The sequence below is a fragment of the Syngnathus scovelli genome, chromosome 12 (genome assembly GCF_024217435.2).
Source record: "Syngnathus scovelli strain Florida chromosome 12, RoL_Ssco_1.2, whole genome shotgun sequence".
Lineage (NCBI taxonomy): Eukaryota > Metazoa > Chordata > Actinopteri > Syngnathiformes > Syngnathidae > Syngnathus > Syngnathus scovelli.
The window spans coordinates 1,156,610-1,175,413 of record NC_090858.1 but is presented as its reverse complement, the minus strand read 5'-3'; the positions used below and the strand labels follow the sequence as shown (position 1 = coordinate 1,175,413).

The following is an 18,804-nucleotide window of genomic DNA, read 5'->3' as shown; positions in this document are numbered from 1 at the left end:
GTATGTCATAATGCATTGAAATAGAAAATCTTAACACAAAACATTGCGCGCGTGCATTTTTTTTATTTTATGCATTTTCAATACATTTTTAAAATGTTATAAAATTCTCTTGTACAGTGTACCAAATATCTGCGTTTAATATTTTTGTGGGGTACTCGTGCTGATTGGTCGATAAAATTACGTCAGCCAAAGACAAAAACAGTTGTCTGTCCACTTTTGATGACGCAGTTATGTAAGGCACATAATTGCGGGAAACCAAAAGTTATCGACCGTGTTGTTCACGGACATACTGTTAAAACGTTCAAAACACGTCAAGTTGATAGAAACTGTCATGGAGTACGGAAAGGAAAGAGTGGTGGCATTAGTGGACATGGACTGTTTCTACGTGCAAGTGGAGCAGAGGCTGAATCCTGCCCTGAAGAAAACGCCCTGTGTGGTAGCCCAGTACAAGACCTGGAAAGGAGGCGGGTGAGGTTCAAGCCAGCTGACAAATGTCATCTGGACCATTTCACTGTCCCGTGGTGCCCAGTGTTGCTTGAAATCCTTAACCGTACTGTAGTTTGCTTAGAGTTACAACTACTTCCCTAAATAGCTATATTTAACTGATCCATTGCATTTTTAAATGTCACCTTTACTCACCCTGTCCTGTTAGGATCATTGCAGTGAGCTACGAGGCCAGGCATCACGGCGTGACGAAGAACATGTGGGTGGACGATGCCAAGAAGCTGTGCCCGGATCTCCAGCTGGCACGCGTGCGGGAGTCTCACGGCAAGGCGGACCTGAGTCCGTGAGTGAGCTCGCGTCGTCATAGTAACGATGTCACTGAAGCACAATTTAAACCTGCCGTTATGTAGTTACAGGGAGGCCAGCGTGGAAGTGATCGAAGTCATGTCTCGCTTTGCGGTGGTCGAGCGGGCCAGCATTGACGAGGCATACATGGACTTGACTGCGGCCGTCCAGCAGCGGCTGAAGGACATGGCAGACAAACAAATACAGCCTCACCTGCTCAGGACTACCTGCATCCAAGGTTACCCTCACAATTCATCTGACGGAGAGGAAGAAGCTGCTGAGGATGCCATTTTGGATAAAGGTAGGCAGAGCTGTAATATTGAAAGCATACGCACATCCACGACATGCACTTTTAAATATATTGTTACATTAATATCTCTGTGCTGTATGTCCAACAGAGAAGCAGAGGTCGGCGGGTGTCCAGCAATGGCTGGCGTCCATGCCGACGCACAACTGTGCTGAACTTCAGCTCACGGTGGGCGCCCTCATTGTCGAGGAAATGAGGGCAGCTGTCGAGCAACACACGAGCTTCCAATGTTCAGCCGGCATCTCGCACAACAAAGTAAGTTGAATTCCAACTATTTTGTAAAATTACGTTTTCTTAAATCCAACATCAAGGACACATTGTCTTTGTTGCTTGACGGGCCATTATTTGATTTGTATATGTGCTATTCAATTCTTGTGTGTTCTTGCAGGTGCTGGCCAAACTGGCATGCGGTCTGAACAAACCAAACCGGCAAACTGTTCTGCCGCTGGACTCGGTGACGGAACTTTTCAGCACGCTGCCCATTAGCAAGATGTGAGCGTTTCAGTGAAGACGTCGCCAAGTGAGACCCTCCCACTTATGAATGCACCACCTTTCTATTTGTGCAGACGCAACCTGGGAGGTAAACTGGGGGTCTCGATCACAGAGGTTCTGCAAGTGGAGCACATGGGGGACCTGACTCGCTTCTCTCAGGCACAACTGGGGAAGCACTTTGGAGAGAAGACTGGGTAAGTCTGATGAAGAGCATCTTCTGATCCCGTCTTGATTGCATCGGATTAAATACGTATGCATTTTGCAGCCAGTGGCTGTACGATTTGTGTCGGGGCATCGATTTTGAAGCGGTGAAACCCAGACAGCTGCCAAAATCTATTGGCTGCAGTAAGAACTTCCCTGGGAAAACATCTCTAGCTACAAAAGAGCAGGTATTCTGCACTGAGGTGTCTTTTTCTAACACAAACGGATCTTATTTTAAAGGCCACTTGCTTATTTCTGTTTATGTTCGGTGAAGGTACAGCACTGGCTTCATCAGCTGGCTTTGGAGCTGGAGGAGAGGCTGACCAAAGACAGAGAAGATGTAAGAAGATGGCTTACAGTACCAGTGTAGAGTCACTTTCTCACCCCTGTTTTTTCTTGCAGAACGGCCGCGTGGCAAAACAGTTAACGGTCGGCGTCCGTCAGCTGGGCGACAAGCGTCCGAGCAGTTTCTCCCGCTGTTGCGCTTTAGTGCGCTACGACGCCACCAAATTGTCCAGCGACAGCTTTGCCATCATCAAAAGCCTCAACACGGCAGGAAACCAGCAGGCGGCGTGGTAGGTTCAGTGTAACCACAAATGCGCATGTAAATTAATATTACTCATTTGAGACTTAAGAAATGATTTTGAACAAAATGCTAGTGTACCTGTGATGAACCTTGAATCAAGTTCAGATGTTCTCGTAGGCTTGGCTGTAAATCTTGACCACGGGCTTTTGCTTGCCACACAGGACTCCGCCTCTCACGCTACTGCACCTCTCCGCCAGCAAATTCTCAGATGCCCCGTCAGCATCGGCGGGGGGCATCGCAGGCTTCCTGAGTGCAGACGCGCCTTCCACTCAACTCCTGCTCTCCTCCAGCCCTGCCGAGCGCAAAACGCCCACCACCATTCGGTCTTTCTTTGACAAGCAGCAAACCAAGTCCCCCCCGTCTTGTTCGGCTTTTTCTCTGACTCCTTGTAAAGCTGCTCCGGTAGACCCTCGCGCCGGCATTTTCTCCTTCCTCCATAAGAGAAACACAGAAACCGTTTTAAAGCCAACACATGACGATGAAAAACAAGAGAACGGGGTGGACAACGCGGAAGACGTGCTCAAGTGTAAACGCTGCGGCCAGAACGTGCCGGCGTGGGAGATGCCCGAACACAATGACTATCACTTTGCCTTGGAACTGCAGAAATCGTTCTCCTCTTCTGCTTCTTCCTCCTTCGTCAGGAGAGGGCCTCCTGCAGGGCCAGCGCTGTCCTCCCTGGGCAAAACCAAAAGCAGAGCGTCAGGAGGACCTCATCCCAAAAGACCTCGCTCGCAAGATGGAGGGGGAGGAGGGGCGGGCACTTTGGATTCTTTTTTCCAAAGATACTGATGGGGAATCAGTCACAATCAAAAATACTGTGGTATCTGTCCTCATATGTGCACAAAGTTTCAAGCCGTCTGTTGGTTTATTTCTGTACTTTTGCTTGTGTCAAGAAACAATTACTAAAAAACTCTGGGGTTTTTTTGTGGGTGTTGGAGCCGATTAATGCAATTTTAACTCATTTCAATGGGGTAGTGATACAAGTAATTTTAGTTACAAGTATGGTAACAAAATTATATTAACTCTTAAAGTTAAGAAGTTTTGATTGAGCTCTGAAAGTGTTAATGAGTGTAAGTGGTGGTTTGCCTTAGTGGCCTCTGATTAGCTGGTGAATGTCCAGAAACTGGGCTGTTTACAAAAACTTAAATCAGCAATATGGCACCCAAAATGATTTGGTTGCACGTTATTTTACACGATTTGCTCAAGACTTTCAATTACCAGACGTGCTCATATAATATGAATTACATTGCGTAATTGCTATCATCATTCAGTCAGGCCAGTTATACCACAACACGCCAGCAGGGTGTACTAATGAGCTACATATGGAGCAAAAGAGGCCTTTACCTTACCTTCTGTATTGTGACTCCAAAGGTGTGGCTCCTGTTGTTTTTTGCTGCAGTCTTGCATCATGCGGCCTGTGTAAAAATACAAGGAGGGAAAAATGTTAATTTGATCGATTTTTAATCACATCATTCCTTGGCAAAGGGTATGAAATGAATCCAAAGTTATAAATAAAAGTCAGAAGTCAACATTTAATTGGATAAACGGCTTTCTTATCAACACCACACATAATATTGGATCTGTACATAAATGGATCAGACGTGATTATACACGGTTCCATTAATAAAAGGCAATTAAAAATATATAACTGTAAAATGTACAAACTACAAGAAATATACCTGAGGTGTACAAAAACAAAATGTAAAAGCAGATCTATAATACAATGGTTGAAATATGCACAACACAAGTGGAGTGAATATGGAAAGCTGATGTGACAGTGCGGCAGTAGTAAGACTGTTAATATAAGGCCCACAGTCTTGCTTTGGAGCAGTACTTAACAGTCAAAAGTTTTGGTACAAATATTTGTGTGTTTTGAACTAGTAGCACCAGTTGTTTTTTTTTAGTTCTCGTGTCGGAAGGCACTTCCATTAGGCACTGTTCACGCTTGTGTCTGAGTGCGAGTGAGACATCAGTAACAAGAGTTGGCAGCAAATATCTTTGAAACATACTGGCTTTTGAATCCAACAATTCTGTTGTCCACATGAGCCCCTTCTGGTCATTATGCCGTTCGGACAAGGATCAGTCACAAAATATTTTACCAAAACGAACTAGAATTTTAGAATCGTGTGCTATTTTGGTAGCTGAGTATTTTGTACCAGAGGAGTTGCCGTATTTTTTCTGCTGTCATCAGTCTCCATGTGGCACTCTGATGATTTTTTTTTCCTGCTCAAGCCCACATTCTTAGAAACAAAACCAATTGCTGACTTTCCTTTCGTAACAGTGTGTGAGGCTACATTCCTGGCTTTGGAAGTATCGTGAAGGTATAAAAGGCAAGGTGCTCTTAAAAATGCCAACTTGTTTACCAATTGCTAACTTTCCTTTCGTGGCAGACAGTGTGTGAGGCTACATTCCTGGCTTTGGAAGTATCTTGAAGGTATAAAAGGCAAGGTGCTCTTAAAAATGCCAACTTGTTTACCTTCTACGGACGAGAGCGGCAAAGTGTGCGGACATTTGTTGGAAGCTTGTCCGTTATAAAAAGCAAACCAAACAGCACTTGTGTGTTTTTCTCAGGATGGACGCGCGTTCACGCTCTAGTCGTCATCTTCATCTTCGTCGCTCTCCGGGACGTGGCGATACTGCGCAATGGGATGCAGCTTGGTGATGTGGCCGATGCCTTTGGTGACGCCCTCCCTGAAGAGCACCTTGGCCCCCATCTTCAGGTACTCGGGATGCTTGAGGAATTTAAACTGGACGCCCGCCTTCTCCCCCGTCCTCAGCTCCTCCTGACAGATGCAGAAAAGTGGTTGATTTAAACATGGTTCCAAAAAAAAATTATTATGACAACTGTGAAAAGTACTTTTGAAAGTCACACATTTTCTCCCATCACTCTCACCTTGCCATAGACGGCCTCCACGGTGGCGGTCTGCCTCACGTTGCCAATGTGCACGGTCACCTGGAAGCCCTTGTGGAAGGTCTTGGAGTGGAAGAGCAGTACAATCTCAGCCTCAAATATCCAGCAGATGGTTGGGTCCATCTCTGGACTCACCATCACCATTCCCTGTGGGAGGAAAACATCAGATGCCTAACGCCTGAATGGAAACACTCGTGTAGAAATGTTGCAGGGGCTGACCTTTCGCAGCAAGGTGCGGTTGAAGTTTCCGAGCGCCAGCGTGGCAGCCTGTCCGGCGCGAAGCACCCGGCAAGCCGAGCGGTTCCTCTGGATGCTCCCGACGGTCAATTTGTGGAACCGCCCCGAGTCTGCGGGCCCGACCACCAGATCATCTCCCTCGCGGCAAATACCACTACAATCAAAACTCAGTTGAAACACATATTGAGTTTGAATCGCTTTTGAGTGCTTGTTGCAGACAAACTAACCTGCACAAAGTCCCGCCCACCACAGTGCCCACTTCTGGCACCGTGTAGATTTCATCCACCTAAAGAACAACAGTCGTCAGTCAGTCACGTCTTCTTACTCTGTGCTATTGCAAACTAGTTGAATCTGGTGGGTAACGGATAGAAGCTAGTTCCAGAGGAGCTTTACCTGAAACTCAGTGAGCTGCTGCATCAGCTCCTCCTGCTCCTTGCTGTTGCTCAGCGGAGGGATGATGTTGAAAAAGACCTTGAGCAGGTCCAGATTCTCTCCGGACACGCTGGACACGGTGAAGACAGGTGTAATGCTGGCAAGGGGGAGAAGTCACAAGATCAAAAATACCGGAGTACTTTGAAGCAAGTGTTTCAGTGTCATGCTAGTGCTCAGTTGTCATGTGGTTGAAATAAGTGTGGCTTCTGTTTAGCCATGTTTAGCGCACCTCCTGGTTTATTTTGGCCGGTTGCCACTTTCCGCCTTTTTTCATATCTTTTATATTCATATCTTTTTGCATTTCATATGCAGTTTTAAACAAAATCCCAATCCTCCTTAATGATTGTGAATATTACATTTCATTTTATACTTGTGTTCAACTTCAGAGCTCGGTACACACTTGGGCGACTGGGCAAACTGCTGAGCGGCGGCGACGGCATCGTCCGTGCTGGCCACAACCATGGGCACCTTGTTGCAGCCCGGCTGCTTGAGTACTCGCTCCAGCTGCCGTACTGTCCGCTCCACGGCGGCCCGCGTGCACAGGTCCACTTTGCTGATGACGATGAAGATGGGCACCTTCAGGGCCATGGCCAAGCCCAGGTGTTCCCGTGTCGTGCCAGCTAAAAAAGGAGAGGTTGAATAAAATGTGATTTACTGCTTTCAATTCCAGTTTAACGACTCGGGGGAAAGTGCCACAAATACAGGATGGCACAAAACGTGTCAGGATGGCCGAGCGGTCTAAGGCGCTGCGTTCAGGTCGCAGTCTCCCCTGGAGGCGTGGGTTCGAATCCCACTTCTGACATGACTTTTTTTGTGGTATTTCTTTCCCTGACTGTATTGCTAGCTAACAGATAAAGCCAGGCTGAAAATGTAATTAAATACTGGTTGCTTCATAAAAGTAGGCTGACATGAAAGTAATACAATATATCCAAAATTCCATTGAGGTATGGATTGCGTGTGCATTTGTGACCCCTTTTTTGACACCAACAACAAAAAATCCCCTGCAACGAAAGCCAACAACAATCAGTTTTATGTTCTGATCAATTGTTAGGTAAGTTTGGCAGTGCAAGGCTGACTGCTAAGTGGCCCCCATATTATCAGCTGACCCATCTGCGGATGCCAATAATACCAACATGAAATGCCGCTCACCCAAAGATGATATTTTTAGAGCGGGCAATAGTGTCTGGTTTGTTACATAAGGTCAGATTTCATGTTTGTAGCGCTCTTTGGCCGCAGCTGGTTGACTGAGCAAGTTGGGGCAAGGACAAAAAAAGGTATTTGGCTGTACGCCAAGAGCTGCTGATCAAGAATGGTGCAGTTCTATTTAGTTGGGACCACTGCTTGCTGTTAATAGTCATTCATGTAAAAATATATGACCTATTTTCTGCACGGAAATCCCCCCAAAAAGGACATACTGTATATATAAGTCGACAAGATGGATGAAAGTGCCTGCATTACGCCAACAAACGGTCACTCACCAATGCCGGTATTTGCACTGACAACAAGCATGGCGAAATCGGGGTAGTAGCTGGTGAGGCCAAAGATGGTTGTCTTCAAGTATTTATGGTGACCCGCCAGATCGATGAACGTGATCATTTTAGAGGCACTCTCACAAATCTCCTCTGCCGTTCGAGACTCGCTGTAGTTCACAACCTAGAAGACATAAAAAAAAAGGTGCATGGCTTAAACGGAGCCAGTGCTTTCGTTTTTGTCTAATGTAGTAGATTGTTTTGCTCACTTCTCCTTTACTGTTAAAACCCAGGATCTCAAAGCTGATGCTAGATGTTCGCCCAGACTGGATTTCATGGAGGTGCCTGAAGAGGTTGAGTCTGGCTCTTCCCCGTCCGTTATCCAGCTCGCCTTGCGTTAAAACCCCCAGCAGAGTCGATTTGCCCGAGTCCACGTTACCGATTACGGCAACTCGCAGGTCCAGGAACTGCAAGAAAAAAACGCAAAGAAATGCAACATTTTTTAAAAAAGACAATAGACGTGAGTTCTTGTGTCTTAACGGTTGCCGTGCTAACCTGCTGGTCATCTGGCACCTTTCGTATTAGCGCTTCGGCGATGGTGAGAGGCCGATCGGTGTCGTAGTCAACCTCTGCGTGTCGAAGGATGGTGATGTCAGCCCCAACTCTGTCAGCCAAAAATCATTTTGGGTAACAAGTGCCGCATATGCTTTGTACGTGTGGCTGGGTTGACTGTGAAGCTCACTTCTCAGCCATCTTATGAAGGGTGGTGAGGGACGCCTTCATTTCGTCCTCCGACAGGCCCACCAACATGCCGTTATCCTCCACCCCGATCTGGTAGACAGCTTCTCCGCGACCCTCCTGGAGCCGCCATTTCATTTGCGTCACCAGGTGCTCAAATCTACTTGGCGTAGGGTCCACGAGCTTTAGCTAAGCAGCGGGTGAAAAGATCACAGAAATCAACAAATGATATCCTGATGCTAACATTGCCAGTGATAATCCATGTCGGTGTCAGATTTCTACATACGAGACGGATGGAAAAGACTTGTCAAATGGTTGACCTACAAATGTTCTTTTGGCTGATGTTCTCTTTTATGGTTGAACTAAAATGGGATTCCAACAAATATTCAAACGCACATGTCTTGACTGTGAGCCACATATGGTAATCGTTAGCCTAGCCATTAAATCTAATTTAGGAACAAATAGTGGAGTCTCAAACTGCAGTCATCTTTAGGGGCAGGGTGAAAAATGAACACATTTCAATACATATTCATTTCATTTAATGTGGCTGTAAAGCTCAACAAACCTTAGGCAATAAAATAAGACCACACCTAACACACCATGCAATGCTATAAAAGCTAATTACCTAAGAATATTGATTAAATAAACCACTCTGACAGTGTCACTGTGTGCTTTTTGAGGAACGGCGTGTCAATGTGTGTCTAGCCAAGTGTCTGCTTAGTTGATGTGTCTCATATAACCCAGTCAACCCACTCTGACGGCATCTACTGTATCCTATTACGGTATTGCTTTGTGTGAAAGTTCTTACCTTGTACTCGATATTCCCTTCTTCTACCTAGGAGATAAGGTACAAAGTGTTAGACGCGGACAATCACAACTTTATATTTCAGGGCATTGAATCATTAGCAATTGGGCTGCTCTTTCTTAGCTGCTCTGTTTGACCTCTCATAAGAGAAGGCATCATCAGGTTTTTCCACACCAACTTGGGCTGGTGTGTCCTAACCAAGCCTTGTTGCATGAACTCAACTCACTGACAAAGCCTTTTCGGACGAGATGCAAAGAGAAACAAGAAAAGCAGAGCAGTCCAATTATGAACGAATCAATGCCATGAGAAAGAAAATACCTGAATAAATGAAAAATAATCACAAGCATGTAATTGATTTGTAAAATAATAAAAAGCCAAATTCCTGATGTAGCATTGAGGGTGACCTATTTAAAACTGTGCTCAATACTGAACAGCTCAATGTAAGCAAATGTGTGTCAAATTCCATTCAAGTTTACCTTGGAAATCACTTACTACGATGACTTTTCCACATTTGCATACTACTGATAAGGAATAAGCTTAACTTCTGCTGAATGCGAGGATGATGTAACTTTACTACACACAACCAAAAGCCAATGGACAGAATGCCGGCCAACAAGGACATACTATTATCTTTTGGAAGTAATATTAGCACGACTGAGAACACGTCGACGACCCCCCCCCCCCCCCAACCTCAACCCCCCCCCCCCCCCCCCCCCCACCCACAAACACAGACCCCCCACGGTTAACTATTTACAAACACAGCTTATGCTACAATAGCATGCTAACTACACTTTCGCTCATTTAAATTTGGTGATTTTAAACACATTACATGGTTATAAACTATCAGCTAAGTAGCGAATAATGGGACGTAAAAGATGGGCTAACACGGAATGTAGCTTTAAGCGTAAAGTGAAAGTAAACTGCGTTGTTGTTGTTTTTTCGTAATTAACACAATAGAGACGCTGTTAGCCAGCGTTACTTATCTATGAAACAAGCGTACCTCTGGTGGTAGATAAGGGGTGTTGTTGCTCGGTTTGAAGCTGCGAAAGTGTCGCGCATTCGCTCTCTTCTTCTTGGCAGAAGCCCTTTTGGTGGCGGAGCTACGTCCGCAACCATTGCCCAGGTTCACTTCAGTCCGAGAGCCGTCGTGTCCATTTTCGGAGGCAAACAACTCGGAAACCCGCTCATCCATAAGCTGCTTGGCAAAGACGGCGGACCGGGAGGGCTCTCTCAAAACACCGAGGGGAGCACAATAGAAGTTGTCTTGCTCGAATGGGACGCTTCCTACCAGAAAGGGGGGTTTGTTTTCGGTCAAGTGGTAGCTTTGGCCCCCCCACCCCAAATAAGAGGACCGTTCGAAGTCCTTCTAAACATTAATAACAACCGAGAAGAGGTGGTGGTTTTGAGTTTTCCGAGGGGACACGTCATACCTTGAAACGTCAAGCAAAGCGAATGGTGTTGTCTACAGGCTCAGCGCGAGCAGGCGGAAAGCTCCCAAATCATACGTAGAACATGTTAAGCACCGCTCGTGTGAGCTACCCAGATGAAAAAGCATGCGTACACGTTACAGTGCACGGTGCTTTGCAGAGCTTTGCGTCAGACGACGAGGAAGTCCTGTTTGACACCAAGACTGACGAAAGTTTGCATTTAAGTATGAAATCACAATCAGAATTTTAAAAGTTATAGAAAACACTTGTGCACTTGGATTTTAAACTTTATTGAAATGGAAATATTGTGTTCATTTCGGAAGGGAGGGGGGGAAATTGGCTGATAATGCACGAAAATGGTGACAACTCTTTTAAAAACCATATAATACATATGTATATTATTTTTTTAATCTTATTCAGTATGACACTCACCATAAATGTCATATTATTATTCCTATTTAAAAATGAGAACCTTGAGAACCAGGTGAATGGATTATCCAAACAATAGGTTGGTATGGTTCTTAACTTTAACGTTATAATTCTAAAATGCTGTACTAGTAGCAATATTACTTTGTGGATTCATTTGCGTGTCTTAAAAACATCAACAATGGCGCCATCTTGTGTTTCGGAAAAGAACTAGTCTTAGGACAATATTTGTATTTAAGTAATTAAGTAGGATTTTTAATACTTATAAACTCGAACTTTCTGAGCTAATATTTATTTATTTATTTATTTATTTATTTATTTATTTATTTATTTATTTATTTATTTATTTATTTATTTATTTGTTTGTTTATTTAAATAAATCCCAGCTGAATTTAGGCAAGAAGCATGATATACCCTGGACTTGTCACAAGCCAATCACAGGGCAAAAATTGCCAACTTGTGATTTGTGATTTGATTTGTGATTTCCTTGCAATACTGTAGAATCTGAAAAGGTTGCAAAAAACAGAAGTGTGCATCAAAGTGTCATTTTCCCACTATTATGAACAGTGAGTGTAAATAGTCAACTCCCACTCGATATGTAACTGGTTCCACAGTGTGACATTTCCAAGAGTCCACCCTGATTGGTCGGGCAGCGTGTGATGTCGGGCCACAGCCCATTTTCCCCCCTGACTTTCCAGACGTTTCCTCTCGGTTTCCTTCAAATATCCATCTGTACATTCATACAGCCAAGATTATTGTTTTAAAATGCGACATCTGCTTCTTGTTCTTTGTGTGGGAGTGCTGCACCAAACCTCAGATGCCGTACTCATGGACAAGCTAGCCGACAACAAGATTTGTGGTGATGCAGAGTGTTCATGTAAGTAAAGGTGTTTCATGGAACTCCCTATCCCACTTTGAACTCACTCCTATTTCTCTTTGTCATTTTTTCTTCTTGTGATTTTTCTTTTTCTAGATGTTCTCTCCATGGCCTCGGCCTTGGATGACTTCATAGCTCCGGACTGCAGATTCATCAACCTCAAGAAGGGTCAGAAGGTTTACGTGTATTCTAAACTGGTGCCAGAGGAGGGCAGTGGAGTCTTCTGGTCTGGAAGTGTATGTACAAACCAAACACCACTGTGGATGAAAAAGCACAGATCCAAAGGTGGAAGTTATTGGTGAGGCTCTGCTGATGTGTTAACCGTCAGGTGTACAGTGACCGCTACGTGGACCAGATGGGCATCATCGGATACTTTCCGGCCCCTGCGGTGAAGGAGACGCACACATTTAGAGAGGACACGGTCCAGATGCCTACAACAGTGTGTAGAATTAACATAGACATACTGTATGTATTTTTGTATGTTATTCAAGTTAGTCTACATTCACTTTGTCTTTTCTCATTGCAGAACACGGATTTCATCTGCACATAAACGTAGTGTGTGTACCCGATGTTGCTTCTCATTTATCACTTTGCTCAATAAACCATTTCCCCATGTCAATCTCAAAAACCACTCGGCTTCTTTCAACAGACTCTCGAGACTGATAATTGTAGCCTGTCATTTCCAACTGTCCATGATCTTCAACTGTCATGGTAGTATCAAAAATCTTATCATTGACTTGAATTGATCTGCATGCAACACATAGAATTATGTTTGCTTCCAGAGTAGTAGCACATATGCACACCACCATTTGATGAGATTGTTGAATATTCCATATCTCCCTCACACACAGTGTCTGGTACTGTGTAATGATCGTTGAGACATATTGGAGCTATTAAGGCTGGATGGATGATCTGCTTTGATCGCTGTCATTAAGATCATTGCACATACTTTCCACGTGGGAACTAAACAGATGTCTGCCAGTGCATAATGGAAAGCTATAGAAAGACTCATTGATTTAACTTCAGATCCGCTATTTGACAGATTGATTTGAAGCGACAACATAAACTTTTAATTCGGTTATTTCATTTATCACTTGTGGGAATTAGCACGCATTAGTTCCAGTCAATACAAATTTGCTAAACATGCTGACATTTACCACACAAACACACACAAAAAAAAGGGCCTTCAGAAAAGCAGCCAAGTGATTAAAAACAAACAGCAGTGCGCACAGTCATACGATTGTTACTTTAAAGAGTTTCCATGGTGACGGGATAAAATGTGTCTTTTTTGGTGGGGGGGGGGTGATGCTTCAAGGAGCAGCTGCCAAAAGCAGACATACGCACAGAGCGGAGTACACAAGCTATTTTTTTCTCATCTACTTTTTCCATTGCCTTGTCACACCCACACTTTTGCAGACAGGAAGCCCCTTGGCACCCTGCAGTGTTGGAAATCAGCAAACACCTCGGAGCATCCGAGGTTGACAATTTAGAAGAGGGGAATTATCCTTCAGCGACTGATTTATTGGTTGGTTGCAAGCACAATCAAATGAATTTAAAGAACTATTTCATATGTTTGTGTTTTTGTTCACTACCATTCAAAGTCATAAAAAGACATTCAGAGACTTTTTGTAATTGTCTGGATAATTGAACAGCTATAAAGGCTGCCTACAGCATAATCATTGGTACTTATTTTTTAGCAGCATTAAACAGGTAGGAAATTGAATCACTTCCTTTATTATTTTTTTAATTTTTTAATTATTTAATCATTCTATGAGTCATATAATGACAACAATCTTGTAAGGAACCAGAATTAAAATTCTAATGCTGCACCTGGTTACTCAAGATGTGACACGTTGTTTGACGATGACCTCTTCAAAATCCAATCAAAGTTCTGCTGATTACAATAAGTTGCGCATTAAAAAGGATTAAAAAAACATATTTCAGTAACCGTAGTAACAAGCAAACAAAGTAAAAGGTACACCCTTCAAAACAACCCAATTTAGGTTTAAAATTGGACTGACCTAATCGACCCAACTTTCTGGGTCAGTCCAATTTTTAAGCCAGCAGATTTAAGGGTGGAGAGATAAAAAGTGAGTCTCCGATTCAATTTTTTTTCCCTATCCCAGAACATAACGTGAAGATTTCAATACAGATATTAGTGGAGGAAGTTGAGCAGAAATAAATCAATGCTTCTTTGTGTCACACAAAAAATAGATGGACTGGAAATACACTAGCCTGCACAATTACATGACTCACGCACGCACACATGCACACGTACACACAAATACGCTTCAGAGAAGAAAAGAGCGCCAGATAGGTCAAATTAAAGCCGCAGCTGCACTTTATACAAAATAATGAAAGCTTTTGTGACTTTGAAGCCGCCGAAAGGTGAAATTGACAAATGCAATGTGCAAGGTAACAATAAAGCTGCATTCAGTATGAATGCTAACATGCTAATAGTTAAGACATGTAAGAATTGATTCAATTCTGACATGCTGATAGTTGGCAACAAGTTATCGCTTCCTTTCTTTAAGACAAGCGTCCATCACGAGCCCTCCTACATCTTGTCTTGTTTTATTTTTAAGGAGAGGGGTTTAGTGACAGCCTCTGAATAGACCCGCAATTGTTTGTCATGACAACCAAGTAGTCATTGCAAAAGCAGTCAAGCTAAGTACAGCCATTAAGTGCTGAAACAAACTGCCGTTACCGTCACTGTATTTTTCTCTTTGCATCCAAGCGTGTTGCAAAGTGTTCTTGAAAAGATGGTTATTTCTTTTAATATGACATCTATATAGCTCTTTCATATATTTACATAGGGGCTGTTTACTGGATTAGATAAGAAATTAAAGAAATAATATAGACCTGAGATTTATTCAAAGGAATAATTCTGCAACTTTTGACCAGGTTACAAATGCTTAATACTACAAAGCCTACAATGTGTATGAATTTCAAACCAGTTCATTTGTTTCTCTTTTTATTTTCATAGTTTACAAGCCAGTGCTATTTCATTTGAATGCCCTTTTTGTTGGGGTTGGTGAAGCAGCATGCAGCTTGCCCTTCTCCCTGTTTTGCGTAGATGAAATTTAAAAGACAACTTTTGGTGGATATTGCCAGTGTTTCTGTCGGTGAAAGAACGTCATCCACATTCATATATCAGAGGCTTTGTTGTTGATATCATTTTGTGTGAGCGTGACCACACGTACGTACGTATATCTGTAGCAGGTTGCGTGAAAGCAGCTCAGATGTCCCTGAGTGCTTCATTTCATCGTTGGCCTGTTTTATAGACAAAGCAGCTTTGTTAAGCTTAATGGTGCTTGTATTGATTGGCCGGGATATCCACACAAACCGCCAGGGCCAAATGAGGAATGAGATCCTCCAATGAGGACCTCTAAATGCTTTCCAGCTCCTTTTTATTGACCCTTCTGGAATAGATCGTGCAGGGTTTTATTTACTCGCTTTGCCCGCAGCTTGTTTTTACAATGCAGGGATCGCTTTGTAATGGTGCCATGCATGCGACTATTGTCTGTTTTTTCAATTCTTGCTTGAATGGTTCTAAGAAGCTTGTGTGCAAATGAACTTTCCTACGTTATAGTCATGAGCTTTAAATGAATAGAATGGCAGGCTTAGCACTCATCTGCTGTCCAGTCAAGGTACTGTAGCTCTTGAGCCCTGAAGAGACTGTGACCTTTCCCGAATACCACCAGGTTGGATCAGGTGACGTTCTCACAACTATGCTAAGACTCTGATGGAAATGCATCACACTACATAAAGGCAGACTTCCTTTTAAATAAATGAATAAATAGATTAAAAAATAATAATAATTCAGAATTTCATAAATAAATAAATAAACACATTCTCTGAATTTCAAGATCACTGAAGAGTAAAGTCTTACAAAAATGAAGTTTGAATTTTAAAGCATCTTCTGATCTAAACGCACAGAGCGTCTGACTAAAAACCCGTCGCCCCCTCTTGTTACCTTGTGTATTTCAACCCTGCCTGTGTGTTCCTTCTGTTCGGTGTCTACTGTTGTTTTGGGTTCCTGTCCGCGCCCGGTGTTCCTGTCGTCTGGACGTCACCCTGTGTGGCCCATCAAAAATGGCTATTGTTGGCCTTCTTAATGGACAACGCTCTTCAGTACGGGGGAGCACTGGAGAGCAGCTTGGTAACATCCGAGGTTACATTACCATTAGCGGTAATGTCCTCATGGAAAGAACATGGGAGGAGACGCGGAAGGCTGCCGCTTGTGCTCTTTTGTGCCCTCAGCGGACCGAGCGTCATCACATCTTGTCAAGATCTTCCGCGCCAGCCGGACCGCAGATGCCCATTTTCATGCTGATGACTGGCCGTCGTGCGTCAAAGGTCGCGTTGTCGTCAGACTCCTCGGAGGAAAGGCATTCTCCAAGGTGACGTCAAACTTTCAGCCGGGTAATTACCCCCACCTCCAGTTGAGGTGAAGGATGAGTGTGGCGCGTAGGAGGCTTGATTCGGAAAACTAACACACCCCTTGAACTAAACAAACCTAATTATAAGCGTGTTTTGGATGTGTTGGTTTTATGGCCTACTCTGAGAATCAAGTTTTTTTCATTTTATCGTGTGAATGAAGTCATATTCTTATAAGGTTTGGTAACACTGAGTACAATTTCATGGACTCTTGAACGCAAACTGGGGTAGATTAGCTCTGCTGGACCACTTTAACAGATTTTGCAGGTGTGCGAACGTGGCCTGCGACAATTAGACCACCGCAGTCATCACGTCAAGACGTCAACTTGTGCCTGCTGGTGCGGCTGATTACCGTTCTGACAAAGCCAGCGGCTCCCACTCGCTGTGATATGTTCATTCGTTACAAACAAGGTCAAAACAAATTTAGCAAAGTAGCAATTTGCAGGTAATACACAGAGAGAAATCAAATGATGACAGCATGGTGCTTGAACGTAGCTTATTTCTCCTGCTGCAAACAGTATTTTCAGCGGTGTCAAATTTGCATGTCTTTTAATCGCCCTCTATGTAACGCATCCATTAGGCAGCACTGAATGCTCACCTTGAAAATAAGCAACACGCAAAGGGAATTAATCATCTTGATTATGCATAATCGGAATCGTGCGCGCTTGTTTTTCTCTTCCAATTAAAGTGGATTTGCTTGTGGAGTAGGCTTTGAATAACAAAGCAGGTGGCAGCAGCCCGTCACGCTTGGGCGGGCGGCTCTCAGCGCAGGTGAGTGGCTTGCTCTGACACACATGCTTCAAAGGAATCGTGTTTTTGTTTCACCTGCTCAGCTTCAGCATAGACGATTAGTTGGATTAGTCATACTAGCCCTGTTCGGTTTTGTTGATACAAATACATTAGTGGCAGTTACGATGTTGGAACATGTTTGAAACTGTATCACAGATTTCATAACAATTTCAAAATAACAAAATTATTTTGCGTGTTTCTGTGTGTGTGTGCTATAAACACCAGCAGTGGACTTATGAAAATGAAAGCCATGGGCTGTGCAAACCGGAATGACCAGTTTTGTTGATCACAGGAGAGTTTCTGGCCCGTGCGGGCTCACAGAATGTAAACAGCACCTACACTGCCATACATAGTAATTCACTTCAATAGAATGGGTTTATTGATGTTCGCCACCATTTTAGATCCCCATGTGATGTAATCTAAAGGAAGAAGCTTCCCTTCAATACTGAACCATTTGAAATGACCACGCTCTATAAATTTGAAAGATTGAATGCTCGATACGCGGTGACAGGGAAATGACACCACCCCCGAAATGAAGTCTGTTCTGTGCTTATTATTATTTTTTCATATCTGCCATCTTATCTCACAGTGGCAGACACCTGAAGAAGCTCAGTACACACGCAGAGAGAGAATCAAGCTCCCTGATCCATCGTGTCAAGTCAGTGTGCAAAGTACCCATAATGCCTCTCTCGCTCCGAGCTTGCGACTTAATGGAAGTGTATCGAATTGAGCGTCCTCTAAATGGACGTGCAGCGTTAAGCCCTTTTTCCCCTCATCACTTATCATAGTTATCAGGTGTCTCATTTTGGGACACCATGCGGTCAAAATACCCCAAAATCACAGTCTCTAAGCATCCGGTCCTGTCGAACGATGGGGTGCACCCTGAAGCGATGGCCGAGATTGATTCTTAATCGAATATCAGTGTCTATGTAGCTGCTGTGTCATCTTTTTTTCTGTGTTCTCACTGAAGCCGATAGCTGAAGCAATTAAAAGCACTCTCTTGCAGCATGTATGAAAAATGAAAGAATTATTTTCTTTCCAGTGGCCGGTACTGCTGTTTATTCGGATTGCTGTTTGGTTTATCTTTGGGTTATGCTTGTTGCTGGGCATCTCATCAGAGTAGCTTGGGGAAAAAATTGAGAAGGATTTATGTTCTCATTTTATATAAATGAGATGGTGTTGTTATAGCTCACCTTTCCTGTGAAATCACTTTTTTTTCCCCCATCAGTGATAATCATTATTCCTTCCCACTGTGTCATGCTGACTTCACAACCTTCATCGCATGGAGCGGACACATAACCATCTTTGGTGCGATGAGACGATCCCATGCAGACTGGCTACTCTCACAACATGAATTATTTGTGATGCATCTCTTCCATACGAGCCTGTGCAGCATCTCCTTATAGAATGCGTGAAGCATAACGGAGACGCTAGCTCGTTTGTCCGAGCTAAGCAAATAATCTCTCGGCTGCAGAGTGGCAGTCGTGTGGGAGGAAACCTCCGGGGAGGCGGCAAACGCTGATTAGTAGACAGCCTACACTTATAAAGTGAGCTGTTTCAAACAACTTTGGGGATGTTATTTAACATGACATCAGTCATTAAAGTGTTCTCTTAACTGCATGTGAATGAATATATGTACCTCACCGAAACGGGCTATTCCTCCATTTCTAAAAGAATGTACTACCATGTCGAGTTCTTATGTGTGTCTAGTAGCAGCAGCAGCAGGAGGATTTTAATGAGAAGGCTTCTTTCTTTTCTTCTTGTTTCTTTTCAACAACCTGCTGCTCACATCCAATTATAAGCCATTCCAGCTGTTTTCTCCATTCCAACCGAGAAGGTCAAACTGCTTAGAATGGATGTCTGCGACCTGTGAAACCT

At 43.6% G+C, this 18,804-nt stretch overlaps 3 protein-coding genes and 1 non-coding gene across 4 annotated transcripts; 3 read left to right on the top strand and 1 right to left on the bottom strand.

Moving 5' to 3' along the window:
* Positions 1–150: 150 nt before the first annotated feature.
* On the top strand, positions 151–3,911 carry polh (polymerase (DNA directed), eta). The gene is made up of 10 exons (XM_049736704.2): positions 151–468; positions 653–787; positions 855–1,090; positions 1,188–1,351; positions 1,485–1,588; positions 1,663–1,782; positions 1,854–1,977; positions 2,064–2,129; positions 2,192–2,364; positions 2,537–3,911. Exons 1-10 carry the CDS (start codon positions 332–334, stop codon positions 3,162–3,164), a joined length of 1,887 nt encoding a protein of 628 aa, XP_049592661.1. The 5' UTR covers positions 151–331; the 3' UTR covers positions 3,165–3,911.
* Positions 3,888–10,411, bottom strand: gtpbp2a (GTP binding protein 2a). The gene is made up of 12 exons (XM_049736706.2): positions 9,968–10,411; positions 8,971–8,997; positions 8,167–8,351; positions 7,980–8,088; positions 7,694–7,891; positions 7,434–7,608; positions 6,356–6,575; positions 5,917–6,052; positions 5,751–5,809; positions 5,506–5,677; positions 5,269–5,433; positions 3,888–5,158 (listed from the first exon to the last, which is right to left on the bottom strand). The coding sequence occupies exons 1-12, from the start codon at positions 10,157–10,159 to the stop codon at positions 4,967–4,969; spliced, it is 1,830 nt and encodes a 609-aa protein (XP_049592663.1). The 5' UTR covers positions 10,160–10,411; the 3' UTR covers positions 3,888–4,966.
* On the top strand, positions 6,675–6,757 carry trnal-cag (transfer RNA leucine (anticodon CAG)). The gene has a single exon. It is a non-coding gene; the product is annotated as a tRNA-Leu (tRNA).
* Positions 10,412–11,473: 1,062 nt separating the features above from the next.
* On the top strand, positions 11,474–12,325 carry LOC125978870 (otoraplin). Its single transcript, XM_049736719.2, has 4 exons — positions 11,474–11,697; positions 11,794–11,933; positions 12,026–12,136; positions 12,224–12,325. Exons 1-4 carry the CDS (start codon positions 11,586–11,588, stop codon positions 12,245–12,247), a joined length of 387 nt encoding a protein of 128 aa, XP_049592676.1. The 5' UTR covers positions 11,474–11,585; the 3' UTR covers positions 12,248–12,325.
* The last annotated feature ends 6,479 nt before the right edge of the window (positions 12,326–18,804 follow it).

Bases quoted from the DNA above. Each gene is read 5' to 3' on its own strand.
- polh (XM_049736704.2), top strand. From the start codon at position 332: ATGGAGTACGGAAAGGAAAGAGTGGTGGCATTAGTGGACATGGACTGT. The intron at 1,978-2,063 runs GTATTCTGCACT...TGTTCGGTGAAG, and splicing joins CTCTAGCTACAAAAGAGCAG to GTACAGCACTGGCTTCATCA. The intron at 2,365-2,536 runs GTAGGTTCAGTG...CTTGCCACACAG, and splicing joins GGAAACCAGCAGGCGGCGTG to GACTCCGCCTCTCACGCTAC.
- gtpbp2a (XM_049736706.2), bottom strand. From the start codon at position 10,159: ATGGATGAGCGGGTTTCCGAGTTGTTTGCCTCCGAAAATGGACACGAC. The intron at 8,089-8,166 runs GTGAGCTTCACA...TTTGGCTGACAG, and splicing joins CTTCATAAGATGGCTGAGAA to AGTTGGGGCTGACATCACCA. The intron at 5,678-5,750 runs GTTAGTTTGTCT...TTTTGATTGTAG, and splicing joins GTGGGCGGGACTTTGTGCAG to TGGTATTTGCCGCGAGGGAG.
- LOC125978870 (XM_049736719.2), top strand. From the start codon at position 11,586: ATGCGACATCTGCTTCTTGTTCTTTGTGTGGGAGTGCTGCACCAAACC. The intron at 11,698-11,793 runs GTAAGTAAAGGT...TTCTTTTTCTAG, and splicing joins TGGTGATGCAGAGTGTTCAT to ATGTTCTCTCCATGGCCTCG. The intron at 11,934-12,025 runs GTATGTACAAAC...GTTAACCGTCAG, and splicing joins GAGTCTTCTGGTCTGGAAGT to GTGTACAGTGACCGCTACGT.